The following is a 16,288-nucleotide window of genomic DNA, read 5'->3' on the forward strand; positions in this document are numbered from 1 at the left end:
TACCGAATAATCTTGATTTGGTCATGCGGTGGTGGTGGTGCTGTGGGTGTGGAGGTGGTGGTGGTCCGATGGGGTGTGTGCAGGTGGTGGCAATGGTCCGGTGAGGTGTATGGCGGTGGTGGTCGGTCTGGTGAGGTGTATGAAGGTGGTGGTCGGTCTGGTGGTGGTCCGAGAATTAAAGAGAGAGCGAGAGTTGGTGTGTGTGTGTTGTGAGAGGGGGGGGAGAGGTGTTTATGTGAGTGTATGTATATGTAAGTTATATATAATTTCTTTGATTATTTATTTTAGTATTTAGGGTAAAATGACCAAAACACCCTCATGTGGGGTTCATTTGGTCATATTTAACCATAAAAACTAACTGGGTTAGGGCTAAAGGACATAATGTGCAAGAGTTTGCAAACATCGAGTACGGTTTTTCTATTTATGAAAGACAAATGACAGTTTCCACTAACGGACATAATGTGCAAGTGTTTGCAAATATCGAGTATGGTTTTTGTATTTATTAAAGATAAAGGACACAATTTGCAATAAGTAGCATAAATAAAGGACGATTTTTGTAATTTACTCTTTTCTAAATGAAATTTGATTCAACCGTCCAGTTAAAATGCATGTGGACAAGCCGTTCAAAAAAAAAAAGCATGTGGACAAAACCATAACAAAAGACTAATGTTTTTCACGTTTGTTGAAACGTATGTTTTACATCAAACCATACGTTAGCGAATTGAAGACATAAGAGTAGTTCATACGTGTAAGAAAAGTTCACGTGTGGTTGAATACTTTATATTGTATTTGACAGAATAATTTAACTAAATCCTTTTTTTTAACGGCGGAAAGATTCTAATATATGTAGAACAGGGCCAGCATAGCTTTAAAACCCAACAAGGAACCAGAAAGGAAAAAGACAACAAAACAGAAACAAAACAATCTCTAACATTAAAATCCCGTCATCTAGCGAGTAGCGTGTAAAAACACTAATTGAATAAAGTAAATTAGTTTACACACGTATTTGAAACCTACTTTTTTTTTTTCAAAATTCCATCTTTTTTTCCTTTTTTTATAGGAAATTCTCTCTTTTTTCCCCTCTTTTTTTATACTTTCCTATGCTTAACAAGTAACAAAATAAAAAGATATAAATATAAATTTATTTATATAAGTTCATTTATTATTATACAACTTAATTCTTCTTTGGATTTCCTTCTCCAATTCCTCCATTCCCCCCACTTCTTCAAGCTCCTGCATAACAAATCATGCTTAATTTTTTATTATTCTAAAAAAATAAATAATTTTAATGATTGTAGAACAGAGTGATAAGGTACCTTAGGTCCCAAGAACAAGCCATAAGGAACTCCATTAAATTTCTCTGTGTGATGCAACTGAAAATGCCCACAAATTCTTTGTTAATTAAATTTTTTCAACCCGGTTATTCCTAAAACAATTAAAAAAAAGTGCACACAACGTTTAACCGACTACAACTAGTTTAGTATAGTTAATTAAACCCGATTTTACTTGCGGACTTAAGATCTATTAGAACATTAATACATATTTCCATTTGTAACTTATATATAACGGATTAATCGGGATTAATAGAGATTAATCGGATTGGGTTTCTACATTTTTATGTGTAAGTTTTTTAAATAGACATGTTTTTGCATCTTCTTTGACATGTATTTTGAAGTAGATATGAGTATTTGCCAAAATTTACAGGTTGTGGACGGAATCTGCCCAGAATTTAGATGTTTTGGTCAGAATGTTGCCGGAAACACTAAACTGCCACCGATTTTTAGCCGATTAGGATCAAATTTGACCACTGTTGATCGTCTAGTGATTAATTGGTCGATTAGATGAAAATTAATCGGTGAACTGAGGACTAGCGATTAATCGGAGGCTAGACGAGATTTTTACAACCATACTACTAATACTTAATACATGATATATAAAGATTTATCTTCATACCTCTCTTATCTTAGAAAAAAAAAAGACAATTTTAAAAAAAAAAGTTGTAATAAATGAAGTTATATTTAGAGATGAGAAATTTAATAAGGTTTGTGAAGGAACAGAGACCACATGTTACCTGATGAGCGGCTGCAACCCTTCGCAGGTAAGGAACATTTGCAATGGGACCCACTTGGAATCTTTTGTGAACCAAACCGTCGTGGACGAACATGTACGCCATTCCAAACACCGTGATCCCCAGCCCCTACAGTTTCACCACCACCACATCTCTTTATTTTTTTATTTTATTTTATTTGTTTTTTCATACTCTTACGTTGTAATCACTCATCTATCCGTTTTGATACGCAGACAAAAACCCTATTTACGAGAACAATCTCGAACAAACGTAATGTTTTTAAACAACCGGGTGTTTAACCCGGTTGTTGGATTGGCGTACCGGCGTACCCACTCACTTAAAAGGGGCATCCGCCCCTTGGAAAAATAAACTAGTATTATTTTTAGGCAAAAATCTTAAGCGCCCTCTTAAAAGTTTGGGTAAGCGCCGATTGTAAAAAATCATGGATCTGTCACTGACTCGGAAAGTCGCAAGGTTGAGAATAAGAAACTCACTGCGCCGAAACAGAGACCGGGAACTATGCCTTTGTGAAAGAACCCATAATTCAGCAACGCAATCGCTGGAACAGCGTTTATAATCGCGAACACGTCGTTGAGCTCGAACGGACCTTCTCGTGGTTTATGGTGTGACTGCAAGATTAAACGGACCCGAATTCATGATTATTGAAGATCAGAATATAATCAACCTTTTTTAAAAGGCAAAAAACTTTAAAAATATATATAAAATATAGACAAAGAACAACAAGAAGCTGGAAATCCCGAAAAGAAACTAATTAACTGATTAAATTATACAAATTATGACTAATTTGTTGACTTGGATCCCATGATAGGGGCAACTTTTTAGGGGATTGTAATTTTGACCTAAATTTCCATGTGAAAATATTAATTAAAAAATAAACTGTAGAGATTTGGAGTCAAAGACAAAATCTTTTGTCCTAAATTTCCATGTGAAAATAGTAATTAAAAAAATAAATTGTAGAGATTTGGAGTCAAAGACAAAATCAATTTCGGTTTTGCAGATTTGGGGATTTGTTAATTACCTCATGCATGTGCCACAAAGAAGCATGCCATAGTGCTTCATGAGCCCATCTTGCCCAATACTCCATTCCTACCTGCATTAACCAATTCAACTATTTTTATATACACCCAAATTTCAACCAAACATATACATATACACATTTCTATATAAACACACACCAAAAGCCAGTAGCCTAGCAGTATCAACGTGTTTAGTAAAAGAATTCCTCTAGAAATGAGGATTCTAGTCGTACGATGAACATCGGTGTAGATTTATAAGTATGTAGGAGCCAGAACCAGAGAGGGTCAAGAGAGTTGCTAACCCCCGGCCACATGAATTTGTTGTATTTTTATATACAAAATTCAAGATTTTTATAGAATAAACACAATTTAGACACTCTAATTATAGTCGACAAAGAAGAGAGCCTCATGATGACCCAATAAATACGTTTCGCTTCCGTCACCAAAAGTATGTTACAAAAGGTGTGCAAGTTGCATGTTTTAGAGAACAAATAAACACCAGTGGAGACGTAAGTTCGATTCCCGCTTGAGCTATTTTCGAGGGACATCTGGGTCAAGGGACGAATCATGGATTTAATCCCGGGTTCGAACCTGACGGTAGGCGAGGGTTTACGGATTTCATCCGGTTCCGACACATAGGGGGACATGGTCTCATAGCAGTCGAGAAGTCAACCTTAAATGTAGCCTCGATCAGATGGATTTACACATGAGATACTTTGTTGTTAAAAAGAATATATATACACACACACATAGAGAGATTAGTGGGTACCGCAGCACCAACAGAAAGAGCGAATGTACCAAACATCTCCACATAAGGAATCTCTCCACCCTGTACCAACAACCAATTCAGTTTCCCTCAAAACAGTAATTTCCATAATCTGTAAACCCAACAAAACAAACCTCCATTTGCCACGAAAACCGGTAATAAACAGCCATAACAGCCAGAGAAGTGATTCCAAATGTAGACATAATAGCAGCCACAAGGTAAGTAAACCGCTCAGATTTCTTCCTCTTCATTTTCTCCTCCACCGCACTACTATTCCTATTCAGCACCGGAATTATCAATTCCGGTGGCGAAGAATCCTGGCCCTGGCCTTGACCACCGGGGCCAGGACTATTATTATTATTAGTAGTACTACTACTGGTACCAGTACTGCTAGTACTATTACTAGAGTTGTTTTCAAGAGCATCAAACTTTTGGTCTGCCCTAACAAAACATATGGTCAAAGTAGGTGTTCGCCTAGAGCGAACAAGTGGGTCGAAATTTCGATACGAGAAGGGTAATTGGGTGGTTGTGGAGGCCGATTTTTGACCGAAACGGTGTAAACAGAAAGGTCTAGAGCTGCAGGAGACGGCATATGTTGCCGCCATTGGTGTGGAATTGGAGGTCAAAGTGGTGGTTTGTGTGTGGTGGTCTGGTGGTTGTGGGAGGAGAGAATTGGGGGTGAAGGATAGATGGGTTTGAAGAATATGTATAGAAAAGTGAAGGCGGTGAGAGGGGGTGATGGTGGTGAGTGGATGTAGACCACATGTTAAGTTGTGTGTGGTGAAGGGCCCATATATACCCACACCAACAACTTGATTGCACTACTTTCTTTTGTATGGGGGTCTGAATTTGTGAAACAATATTAAATTATTAAGAGAAAAATGCCCGGATAGTCCCTGTGGTTTCGCCTTTTTTCACCTATAGTCCCCAACTTTCTAAAATTACCTGAATAGTCCCCAAGTTTTCAATTTTCGTTCCCGGATAGTCCCTGGCATGGATGAAGGTTACTTTTCTCAGTTAAGTTGGTGTAAAATGACTATAATGCCCTTACTATTAAAAAATAACAAATAAACATTAAAAGAATAAAAAAAATACATGTGGGCCCCACTTACCCACCCCACCTCTTCTTCTCCATTCTCTCCCTAACCTACAACAAAACATCAAATAACCATTTTTTCATCGAATCAATGAATCAAAATCATTTGATCGAGTTGTCAACATATTTAATCACAATACATCATGAACACCTTATGAATCAATTAGAAATAAAGAAGATGAATTATTACAAGAAAAGAACATATTTTCATCAGAACTAAATCATCAATTAGATTTGGGATCCTTATAAGGATCAAATGCAACCATACCATGATCATTAATAAACCAGTGAAGAATCCCATTAAAGCTTATAGGACCTGCACCGTGCTTCGGGAATGCAATTGGATTTGGACAAGGCAATCTATAATCAACCCATTCCCCGGTTTCAGACGAATACATATCTAAGCTGAGATAATTTGAGGGTGAGTTGATTTTCTAGTCTTACAACAGTATAGTTCGTAACAACATTATCTTCATTAACCCTTACAACAGTGTAGTTCGTAACAATTAGTCAAACCTTAAATCACCAATTATTCAAACCTTAATTCATGAGCAATCGACAAGAATATGGGTAACCGAGACTCGGATTCACTAGCCACCACCTCTGCCGCTAACCGGAGACACCACCATCACCAGCTTAAGTCACTGCTATGGTCCGACACTACCGCCGCGCGCTGCCACCACCACCGTTGATGCTCCCATCTCTGCGTCGTCCCTTCTCTCTCTCTCTCTCTCTCTAGCATTTTAAGGTTGAGTTTGTATGTGTGTGTTGTCTAGAGGGTACAGGGAACTTGGGGGAAATGGTGTACGAGAAAGAGGGGTGTGCGGGTGTGAAACAGGGTAAGAAAAAGGGTAAGAAAAGGGGTGTGCCGATCGGCCTGAGGTGTGGCCGTAGCTTGTCGCCGGTCGGAGTGAATCTCCGATGACTGAATGGTTATTTGATGTTTTGTTGCAGGTCAAGGAGAGAATGGGGAAGAAGATAGGCTGGGGTGGGGTGGGTAGGTAGGGCCCACATGCATTTTTTTTATTCTTTTAATGCTTTATTTGTTGTTTTTTAATAGTAAGGGCATTACAGTCATTTTACTCCAACTTAACTGAGAAAAGTAACCTCCATCTACACCAGGGACTATCCGGGAACGAAAATTGAAAACTTGGGGACTATTCAGGTAATTTTAGAAAGTTGGGGACTATAGGTGAAAAAAGGCGAAACCACAGGGACTATCCGGGCATTTTTGAGTTTTGAGTTTATTACAAACTAATCTTAGGCGATAGGGTGTGGTTTAGCGCTATCCCATCATGTCAGCCATTTTAGCATCTCAGAGCGTTATTAACCACACCACCATCGTTAACAAGGGGGCGCCATCCACCCCCGCCAGCACGTTAACGGATGAATTTTGTGTGGATCGAGGCATTTGGTCAACATAATTGTTAATAGGGGCGCCATTTTTATCTGAAAATCTACGTAGCGTAATAAAGCCCCTAGAGGCTTTAAACCACACCCACCAACCTTAAAACCCATCATATTGTGGTGTGAGGGGTGTAAAATCATGATATTAACGTTGCAGGGTTGCAAGTTGTAAGACCATGCTAAGTAGTAACCGACCAAAACCAAAATTGAGAAAAAGCGTAAATTCAAACATGAATTTTTAACACCAAGCCGGGGGAGTAAAAAAACCTCAAGGACTAAATGTGACCACCAAACACCGTGCTAAGTAGCAACCGAACGAAAAAAAATCTGAGGGATCAAATGTAACCATCAAACACTAAGTAGCAACCGAACGACGATCAAACCAGGAGAAAAATGTAAAACAAAAACTAATAAAAAGAACTAAACTCTTGTAACTTTTGTGATAAAATTATAAAAAATCAAAGTTTTATTGCAAAAATAAAAAATCTTTAAATTTACCATAAAAAAACACACACAAAAGACAAAAAAAAAATCACAATTCCCCCTATTATTATGAATTAATTAATATAATACTAGTAATATGACCCGCGGACGATGCGCTGCGAGCCGTTGCAAACATCAAATAGATTATCCAAGCGTTATGTCATGTGTTTACCATATAAAAACATATGTTTCAACGTACTCGGTTTAACCTTGTGTAACCTATATAAGTATTGTGGTTGAATCAAAACGTAATGTAAATCGAATTTATGTCGTACAGTTATAATGTAACACACCAAAGAAACATAAAGCATGAACAGAAACCACAAAAGGAAAAAAGAAAACACATTCACATTAAGGGTAACCATAAGTGTTTTGTAAAGTGAAAGGACCAAAGTTGGGAGGTGTAAACATCAACAACTTTAGGCTTTAGTATTGATATATAATAATAATAATAATAATAATAATAATAATAATAATAATAATAATATAATTGAGATTTTACTTATCTTGAGTCGCGTGAGGTTGAAACATAGAGTAACTCGAGTATATACCGTCAAATGATAATGTATTATATTTAAGCCCGCTTGTACTGGAACAAAATTTACGTCAAAACGTACACCAGCTGCGTACATAAAATAAATACGACAACATATTATATTTGAGTTGACTCATTTCCAAAAGAAAGGTTTACATCTAACATAAACCAACTTGAATTTATACCAACACGTACATAAAAAATATTAATTCTTTAAAGTAAAGTAACAAAAGGGGTAAGCTCGAAACTTAAAAACTAAAAACGTTTGCGTCTAAACGTAAACCAACTCAAAGTAATACTGACACGTAAATAAAAATATTATTTTTTTAAAGTAAATGAATGAAAGGGGTAAACTTGAAACTTAGAAACTCAAGGATGTTAGCGACAAATTAGTTCTTTAAAAACGAAATTAGTGAACGAAAGTTATTGAAGAAAATAATAGGTTAAAAACGTATATTATATATAGTATAAGGGTAAATTGGAATATTAGAAATCTAAAGAATTAATTCAGAAAACTCGTAAAATAAAATAGCAGTATAGCCATATAGGGACTAAAATTATTATTTTCTAAAATTTTGAGGTTATTAAAAGTAAGGGACTTATACTGCAACTTTATGAAATTTTAAGGGGAGGAGGCAAAGACGGTGGAAACCCACCGACTTTGTTCTTTAAGATGTATAACAATATTAATAAGTTTGGATGACTTTAGGTGGAATCTCTAAAACATGTTTAGTTAAATAGGTTGGTTTTATGCTAATTGGTTTATTGGTTGATATGATTTTTAATTTTATTTTCTTAATATGTGTATTGTGATTAAATTTGGTTGGGTATTTCATAATAAAATCTAAAATTTAGAGAAATTAAAATAAAGTTTTATAATTAAAATGTAATTACTTTGTACACATTTTTATTTTTTGCTGTGAAAACATAAACTTGGAGAACTAATAATAAATAAAAGGAAATTTTAATGATAAGTAAAAGAAAATTATAAAAATTTAGATTAAACAAGTGATGCTTGGTCAACATGTGAATATTCGTATTGTATTCGGATTCATATATCTGGCACAATTTTCGGTTTCAAGCTGTGTTCGAATATGTGTCAGATTTTTAAGTTTGTGTCGGGTTAAACCTGCCAATCTACGAACACAACCAATTATACGCACCTAGTATCTTTTGCATTTTTGGGTTAACGGTTAACCCAGATATACATATCTTCTATGTTAGATTTTATTAATTTTTTTTTTTAAATTAATCATATTACATACGAGTGAAACAAGGCAATTTTGATTTATTTTTCTTACATCAAATTAGTTTCGACCTAATTTAGGCTTTAAGTTAGTTTCGTGTTTGGTTCTTATCCACCTATTTCATATTTTTAAAGTCGTATTAATGATTAGTAGATTAGTAGCTTTAGTTATTTTCGGTTAGGTTTTGTTGTTTTCAATGAATTAAAGAAATGTACAATCGGGATAATCTTCCTATACTAGCTTTACCTATTTGATATTTTTGCAAGTCGTGTGTAAGGATTAGTGGATTAGTAGCTTTAGTTATTTAGGTCTGGATTTTTTTTTTCTTTTTGTTTATTGAACGGCCAAACTTTAATTAAAACAACTAGTAAGATAGTAGCTTGAAGACAACGAAAACAACCTAATTTCAAAACAAATGATACGATTCCAAAACACAAACCTTCTTAGATATTTTAGTGTAATCGGGGATTGACTTGGTGATCAAAGCGAATAATAATACACATCAAGCAAATTAGGAGGTGCGGGAGTGCACGCTTGTTTGAGTTATTATTATTCGAAGTGTACGGGCGGAGCCCGTACTCTACGGGGGTTCCAAGGGGGCAGTGCCCCCTTGGCGGGGGTCCGGGGGCAGCGCCCCTGGGAGCAGGGTCCAAGGGGCGGCAGCCCCTGGCGGGGTCCAAGGGGCAGAACCCCTGGCTGGGGTCGAGCTGTTTGAAAAATGTGACAGAAATTTTAATTTTCGGAATTTTGCCACATTTTCGAAATGTTTGAAAATGGCAGTTTTGTCCAAAAATTGGATTAACTGCCATTGGGCAGTTACACCCCAAAAAACCTAATTTCGTATTCAATTTTTTGATCACAATTTTTCTGGTTCATCAATTCACACAAAGAATATACGCTAGTTCAATTTCTCGAAATCAGAGTTGTATCCGATTGAATTATTCGGGTGAACCACCGAAATAATTTGATCTGAGAGTGATTACACGCCTCTCTGATCGTCCGGTTTCTGAAAATTCCCCAACAAACCTAAGGCTAGTCGTTGTGGAATAATGGGGAGGTGCCACCTCAACGCGTTAACTAAGTAAACACCGCCCTGGCCCATTAACGAGGGGCGCCAAAGGCACCCTTACCAGCCCAATAATGGGCATGAGTGTCACACCCCAACCGATAGCAGAAATATCGGAGTGTGATGAAAACGAGATTGTTCGAGACTTCTTAACTTACGAATTGTGACAATATATAAATAATTCGAATTTCATTTCCTGATAATGGAAATACATTGTTCAAAAATGGAAAACACAACAACTTGCATGTTCGATCGTAACGACATAAATGAAAATACATAAATTAAAATGGAGCATTTCTAAGTCCAAACTTGTTGATTTCTTAAAAAGTCACATCATCAATTTCCTGCAACATATGTTAAAGTAACGGTCACATATAAAGCATTGGCGAGTATACAAGTTTGGTGCTAGCATACGTAATAAACGATTGTTTCAATCCAACATGGCATAAGTGTATAGTAAAGCATAAAATATGGAGCTAGCATGCAACAAATACAAATCAATCCAAAGTGTCCACTAGCGTAATCTTGTCATCGCAATGAACAAGACCGTTATACGATTGATTGTCTAACAATTACCCAACAAACGGGTGGTGTGCTACTCCTATGGCGGCTATACATGTTAAGGTAGGCTCGCGAAGTTAATGACAAGTATAGTGCGACAATGTCTTCTAGCATGTGTGCATCCTAAGCATATCATCATAGCATGTATAATTGGATTGGTTGATTGAATAGTGTGATTGCATGTATAAGTGTGAATTTGGATAGTTTACATATGTTACACCCAAAGTGGGATTAAAAGAAAAGGGGTCATGTATACTCACGGTTTACAAAAGCTTACAAAAACGTGAGTGAAGAGTCTTGAGAATTTAGGGAATGCCGAGGTCACCCTACAAGGAGAAACGAAGGCGTGTGACTTATGGAGTTCGGTATTGAGTTAGATTAGGAATGTGTATGCGGATTATGATTAAGTATGAAATTAAGTAAAGGTTATCTTGTTAAAACACTCATATTGGACACCATGATTCCGTGTTTTTCATAGGCACAAGTTCACCTATTGGAAATCCAAATGTGAGGATGTCGCAACCCCCGTCCCCTAACAACCCGGGAACGGGCGGCCACGGCCAATTTGGGTGGTATCTGTATTTTATCCATTTTGGCAGTGTAAGTTACATCAGGACCGTAGTTAGGAAATATTTTATCAGAGTAAAATACCACGCTTTTAATATATCAAATACATGGGAAAATCCCAAGTTTCAAGCACACACATTTTCATAGGGATAAACCTTATTTTATTAAATAAAACATCTCTTTATTTTTAGGTAACTTTATTGCCACTTTTCCAAGCATTCAGTGCTGTCCAGCTGGCTTCTATTTGGCTTTCACATTTTGTTACTTGAAACACGTTTAAAAACATTTTGTCAGTGGGAAATACTGGTGAGTGAATCCCAGTTTAATCAAGTTTAATAAAGACCATTGTACAGTATTGAGGGCGGTCGTGCAATTATATTTGTTTCCATCTATTCAATTACCACCCACGGTACTGTCAACCCGACTTGTGGTCATGTTACTCCTCACAAGGTAGTAACAAATTTTGTATACGAAACCCCAACATACCGACGATAATTGTAGAATACAAATACTCAATAACTGCTTAAATGTAATATTAATTATGTGAGGTTTTGTAAAAACAATTAACAAAAAGGAGATTACTCACATTGCTGTCTTAGGATTTCTTTAAGGGTTTCCTGGTGATTTTCTATAAATTATACAAATGCATACGTGTTAGTATAATAACCCAATATTTATATTAACGATACCCTCCCCGAGACGGCATGCCAACGACTACGTCGGGCAGAACCACGACAGTCGTTACGGAACCCTGGATCAATCACGCAGCGTATCTAATACGTAATCGGGGTTATGATACTTACAACGAAGCAGAACTTCATTAATTAGGGGGTATAATACCCGGAAATAGCTTATACTATAGGTAATTTCGAGAGAGAAAGAAATGTGAATGAATTCGAATGAATTGCCGATGCCTGCTATTTATAGGGCTGATATTGAGTTTCCTCGCGGCCCACGTAAGATTAGGTTGAGGCTTACGCGGCCCGCGTAGTAGGGGTGTAGCTGCTAGTGTCACACCCCAACCGATGCCGGAATCATTAGGGCGCGGCACTGGGCGAATCAGATTGCTCAAGAGAATCCATAACAACTATATTGCGACATTATTTAATGCGTTCATTATCCCATACTAATAAACAATACAATCACCTAAGGTATCACAGATTTCTTGTTCTCTTGAACAATACAAATCCGACGACATAGATTTTAGATGAGTTTCTAGACTTCCTAACTTGATTTTGATGTAGACTGCGACTAAACCTGCAACACACGTTAAAACAACGTCAATACAAAAGTATTGGCGAGTATACAAGTTTTGATAGAGTAGCATAAAATAGATAAAAGTGCTGCGAATTACCAAATACATAAACGGGATACTTCATCATACATGCAAAGGACAGATACTACCAGCTAAGTCACTCGAGCTGCGATTGCGATTGCTATTCATCCTAACTAGACCCCGTCGGGTGCTATAGTACTATACTAGTTAAGGCGAGACCTCGCGAGTATAAGTCCTAACACATATGTAACTAGCATCACGTGTAAATATGCATAACAGTTATTCGCAAATGATAAATGGTTTGATTGAATAATTCGTTTTGATAATTTCGATTTAATAGGATCGTATGTTATACCCAAAATGCGATAAAAAGGGGTTCAAGTATACTCACAGTCGGTACTCAGCTAGCAGCAACTTGGTTGGATTGAAGGGAGTGCGTGTGAGATTATCCTGATTACAGATCGGTAGCGTAAGCGTTGAACAGTGCGTGAAACGGGGCAAGGTGTCAAAGGATCAGACAGTACTCCAATCGGATGGCAATCCGATCGAGTGGCTGGTCGATCGGGTGACAATCCGTTCGGATGGTCATCCGAGTGGGTGACCATTCGATTGGATTTCTACCTCGTTGGGAAAGATGTGTTTGTGTATGATGGTTTGCCTTTTGAAGTTTTCGTTGTAGCATTTTGAAAACAGAGAAGTATCTCAACCTTTCAGGTCGGTCGATCGAACGCCCGGTCGATCGGGTGGCAACTCGATTGGGTGGATGTTCGATCGGACGGTGATCCGACTGGCAAGGCACTTTGGTTGATGATAAGTTCACAACAGACTGGTCGCTCGATCGGGTGGAAATCCGATCGGGTGACAATCCGTTGGAACTGATGTATGATGAGGATTTGTAAAACGTTTAAGTGTTGAGGACCCAAAAGTCAGCCGATCAGATGGTCGTTCGATCAGATGGAAATCCGATCGGACGGCAATCCATTCGTTGTTCAGGTCCTTGAATGTTTGAAAATTTGTTTAAGTCTTGACCCCAAGTGCAACCCGACCGGATTGCAGGTCGATCGGGTGGCAGTCCGATTGGACGGTAACCCGTCCCGCAATCTTATCGTTTTACATCTTGGCTATTTCGTTAAGTTTTTGAGATTTGATCGAGACGTTTCGACTACGAGCTAAACAATGGAACTCCACCAGGTCCGAGTCACCGGTTCAGATGGGAATCACACCGTCCAATCAGTTAACTATTCTCGATGGTTATTCGTGTTTAACACGACAAGCCGATCATCTCATTGATAGTAACCAGTTCTCAAACCGACACTTCACTAGAAAAAGAGTAGAAGGTCTGTACGAGCCCTGTTTCTATCGGTTTTGAGTAAAAAGTTAAGAAGGTTTGAAGAAAAGCTTGAAAAACTTAGATTCGCCTTAGATTTAGGCGAGATTTGTGTTTATTCACCATGGAATCTATTAGATCTGGACTGTTCTTGGTGAGATGGGGTCACCCTTCGTTGTTCCTAAGAACTCCATGATGACATCATCTTAGAACGGCTCAAATCCGGAGATTTAATGGTGAAAAAGTGAGATTTGATGGTGAAAAAAGATGAAGAAGTGCGTGTAGATCTTAGAAGTACAAGATTTAAGTTGAAAACTTACAACAATCGCAAGAAATCGAGAGAAAATAGCCCCAAAGCGTTCTGGTCGAGTGAGAGCTGTCACATCAACTGTTGTTGATGTGACAAGTGGGGTATTTATAGGCAAGGAAGGGGAGAGGAGAGGAGGTGGTGTAGTGTGTTGGATCGGATGGCTGTCCGATCGGATGGCCATTCGATCGAAGTGCCATTTGATCAAACACATCCGGTGAGCTGAGTTTTGGCGTTCCGTTTCGATCGTTAAGCATTGCGATAGTTTGGGTACACATTTTCATCCGCATTTTCATATATTTATTATATTTAGTCACATTGGGTCGTATATACATATCCATATTCCAAATCCTGCGATAATCGAGTTATGTGTGCTTGCGAGTGCGTTTTTCGAGTATTGCGTTGCATTGCGACGCGTCACGGCTATCAAGGAGGGTAGAATTGGTCCTCACTCGACATCATCGTGGTTGTCAGCAGTGCAATTGTGATGTGATAGCGATAATGTATGCGAAAATATGCGAAATATACTGCGATATAGCGACGTATGCGATATAGGCACATTATGATCCGAATCTTTGGTGCTAGGCGTAATGAGTATAACGAGTAGTAACAATGCACGAACGTGCCGGTTGTTACAGCTAGGGTTGCTGATTCGTCGGTATAGGTCCGACACGATCATGACACGTGGCGTCTCAGGGGCTCGCCTTGACTTCAAGCTGTCGCGCCCCGCGTAAGAGGCCCTAAGGGTTTACGCAGCCCGCGAGCGACACTTGATTTTTATTTAATTTTAATTATATATTGTATTTTTGGGCTCGGTTTACACATATGGGGTGTATTTTAGGATATATTGGGGTATTTTAATATATTTTAGAGCGTCGAAAATATTTTGGAGGGTTGTTATAGAGGAATTTTAATCTAAGATAATACAACCATAACTCTTAACATCAATCCATGAATTGTTAATGTTTAGGGTTAGGTAGTTAGGATTCTAATATATATATATATATATATATATATTATGTATTTTATTCTTATGGTCAAGAGATGTCATGTAAAGGTCAAGCAAGGAGGTAGGATGATTTTCATCCATTAAACCTTATTATATGATTCACCAAAGCACAAAATCATCAACTTAGTTGATAATTTCGGTTGGTCATGAATAGGAAAAATGAAAGTGTATCATCTAAATCATAAAGTAACCAAGTGAAACTCAAACTAGACTATTGCATTCCAATCATGGCAAATGTTTGAAGACTTGGTATAGTTTGGACACTTTGTTGCTAGAAAGTTTACTTGATGACTTAGGTTAAAGAAAATGGATTAACTAACTAAGTGAAGTGGTGGAATCATAGTTGGAAAGCCAAAGCTTCCATTTTTCACACCTAGCCAAAAATCAAGTCTTTCAACATTGAAGGTTAAAAGCTTGGATGGTTCCATCACTTGTAGGTTGTTTGGAACCTTTGGAGCAGCAACCAAGTGAGGTTTTGAACCTCTAATCTTCTGGAGATTCACCATAACACAAGCCCCACAACATGAGTTTAGTTGGGACCAAGTGTGGTGTAAGAATTCCACAAGATAAGCATGAAAATGCAAGGCGTTACAGTGAGGCTCTTGGTGACCGTTGGCGAGTGCGGTTAACCAGGATAAAAGGACCATTTGGGGGTGGTTGGGGTTGACCGTTGTAGTGGGGTTTGAATTTAAATAAAAAATATTAATTTCTGAAACATTAAATTACTATATATATACCACCATTTCTCATCCAAGTCTCACACAACAATTCAAACCATTTCTCTATTTCATCCAAATTTCACCCTAAACCATATTCTCATCATGGATCTCCCACCCGATTCTCCACCTAATCGAAATATGAAAGATTTGATTATTGTTGCGGTTTGAGCAATCGTACATCTTTTAATCGATCATGCCAAAACGTCTGAAACATTAACAAGACGTGCTCCATTGCTAAGAGATCATGAGGCCGCTCACAGCCGACTTATAAACGACTATTTTCTGAGAATCTGCTAGATTCAAATGATTTTACAAACTTCCAATTTGAGCACGACCATGCATTTAATACAACTATGAATCAACGAGGGGCCCAATATGTCAAGTTCTCGCAAAAGTAAGAGAGCAGAATTTCATATACATATACAACTTCCACTGAACTTCAAATCTATCCCCAATCAATGTCCTTATTACTCCAAGTTACTAACAAGGGTAAGGTGAATGTCAAAGGACAACCCGCGATAAACATTAGTTTACATGTATCTCAGGTCAGAAGATACAAAGACAACACCATTTTTCAAGAACTAATTATGACTATGATCCATGAAATAATCTCGAAGCGGGTTAAATCCTTTAATCATTCCCAATGATTATCTAGACCTTGGCCTCAACTCCTTAAACCTTCTTTAAAGACTGTACTTCATTCAATGAACCAACCAACACTTCACAATATTCTTAATTAAGACTTTATTCCCCTAAATTTTGATCGACTATGGATGTTTAGAATAATTACTTATTCATGGATATTTAAATGTGCTAA

At 37.6% G+C, this 16,288-nt stretch overlaps 1 protein-coding gene across 1 annotated transcript; it reads right to left on the reverse strand.

Annotated features, from left to right (window-relative positions):
- Positions 1–913: 913 nt before the first annotated feature.
- LOC110912807 (beta-carotene hydroxylase 2, chloroplastic) lies at positions 914–4,709 on the reverse strand. Its single transcript, XM_022157623.2, has 7 exons — positions 4,006–4,709; positions 3,875–3,934; positions 3,108–3,179; positions 2,563–2,697; positions 2,072–2,197; positions 1,317–1,373; positions 914–1,233 (listed from the first exon to the last, which is right to left on the reverse strand). The coding sequence occupies exons 1-7, from the start codon at positions 4,474–4,476 to the stop codon at positions 1,156–1,158; spliced, it is 999 nt and encodes a 332-aa protein (XP_022013315.1). The 5' UTR covers positions 4,477–4,709; the 3' UTR covers positions 914–1,155.
- Between the last annotated feature and the right edge of the window lie 11,579 nt (positions 4,710–16,288).

This window comes from Helianthus annuus, chromosome 15, assembly GCF_002127325.2.
Source record: "Helianthus annuus cultivar XRQ/B chromosome 15, HanXRQr2.0-SUNRISE, whole genome shotgun sequence".
NCBI classification, from domain to species: Eukaryota; Viridiplantae; Streptophyta; class Magnoliopsida; order Asterales; family Asteraceae; genus Helianthus; species Helianthus annuus.

Bases quoted from the DNA above. Each gene is read 5' to 3' on its own strand.
- LOC110912807 (XM_022157623.2), bottom strand. From the start codon at position 4,476: ATGGCGGCAACATATGCCGTCTCCTGCAGCTCTAGACCTTTCTGTTTA. The intron at 2,698-3,107 runs GTAATTAACAAA...TTAATCTTGCAG, and splicing joins CTTTGTGGCACATGCATGAG to TCACACCATAAACCACGAGA. The intron at 1,234-1,316 runs GTACCTTATCAC...TTTGTTATGCAG, and splicing joins GCTTGTTCTTGGGACCTAAG to GAGCTTGAAGAAGTGGGGGG.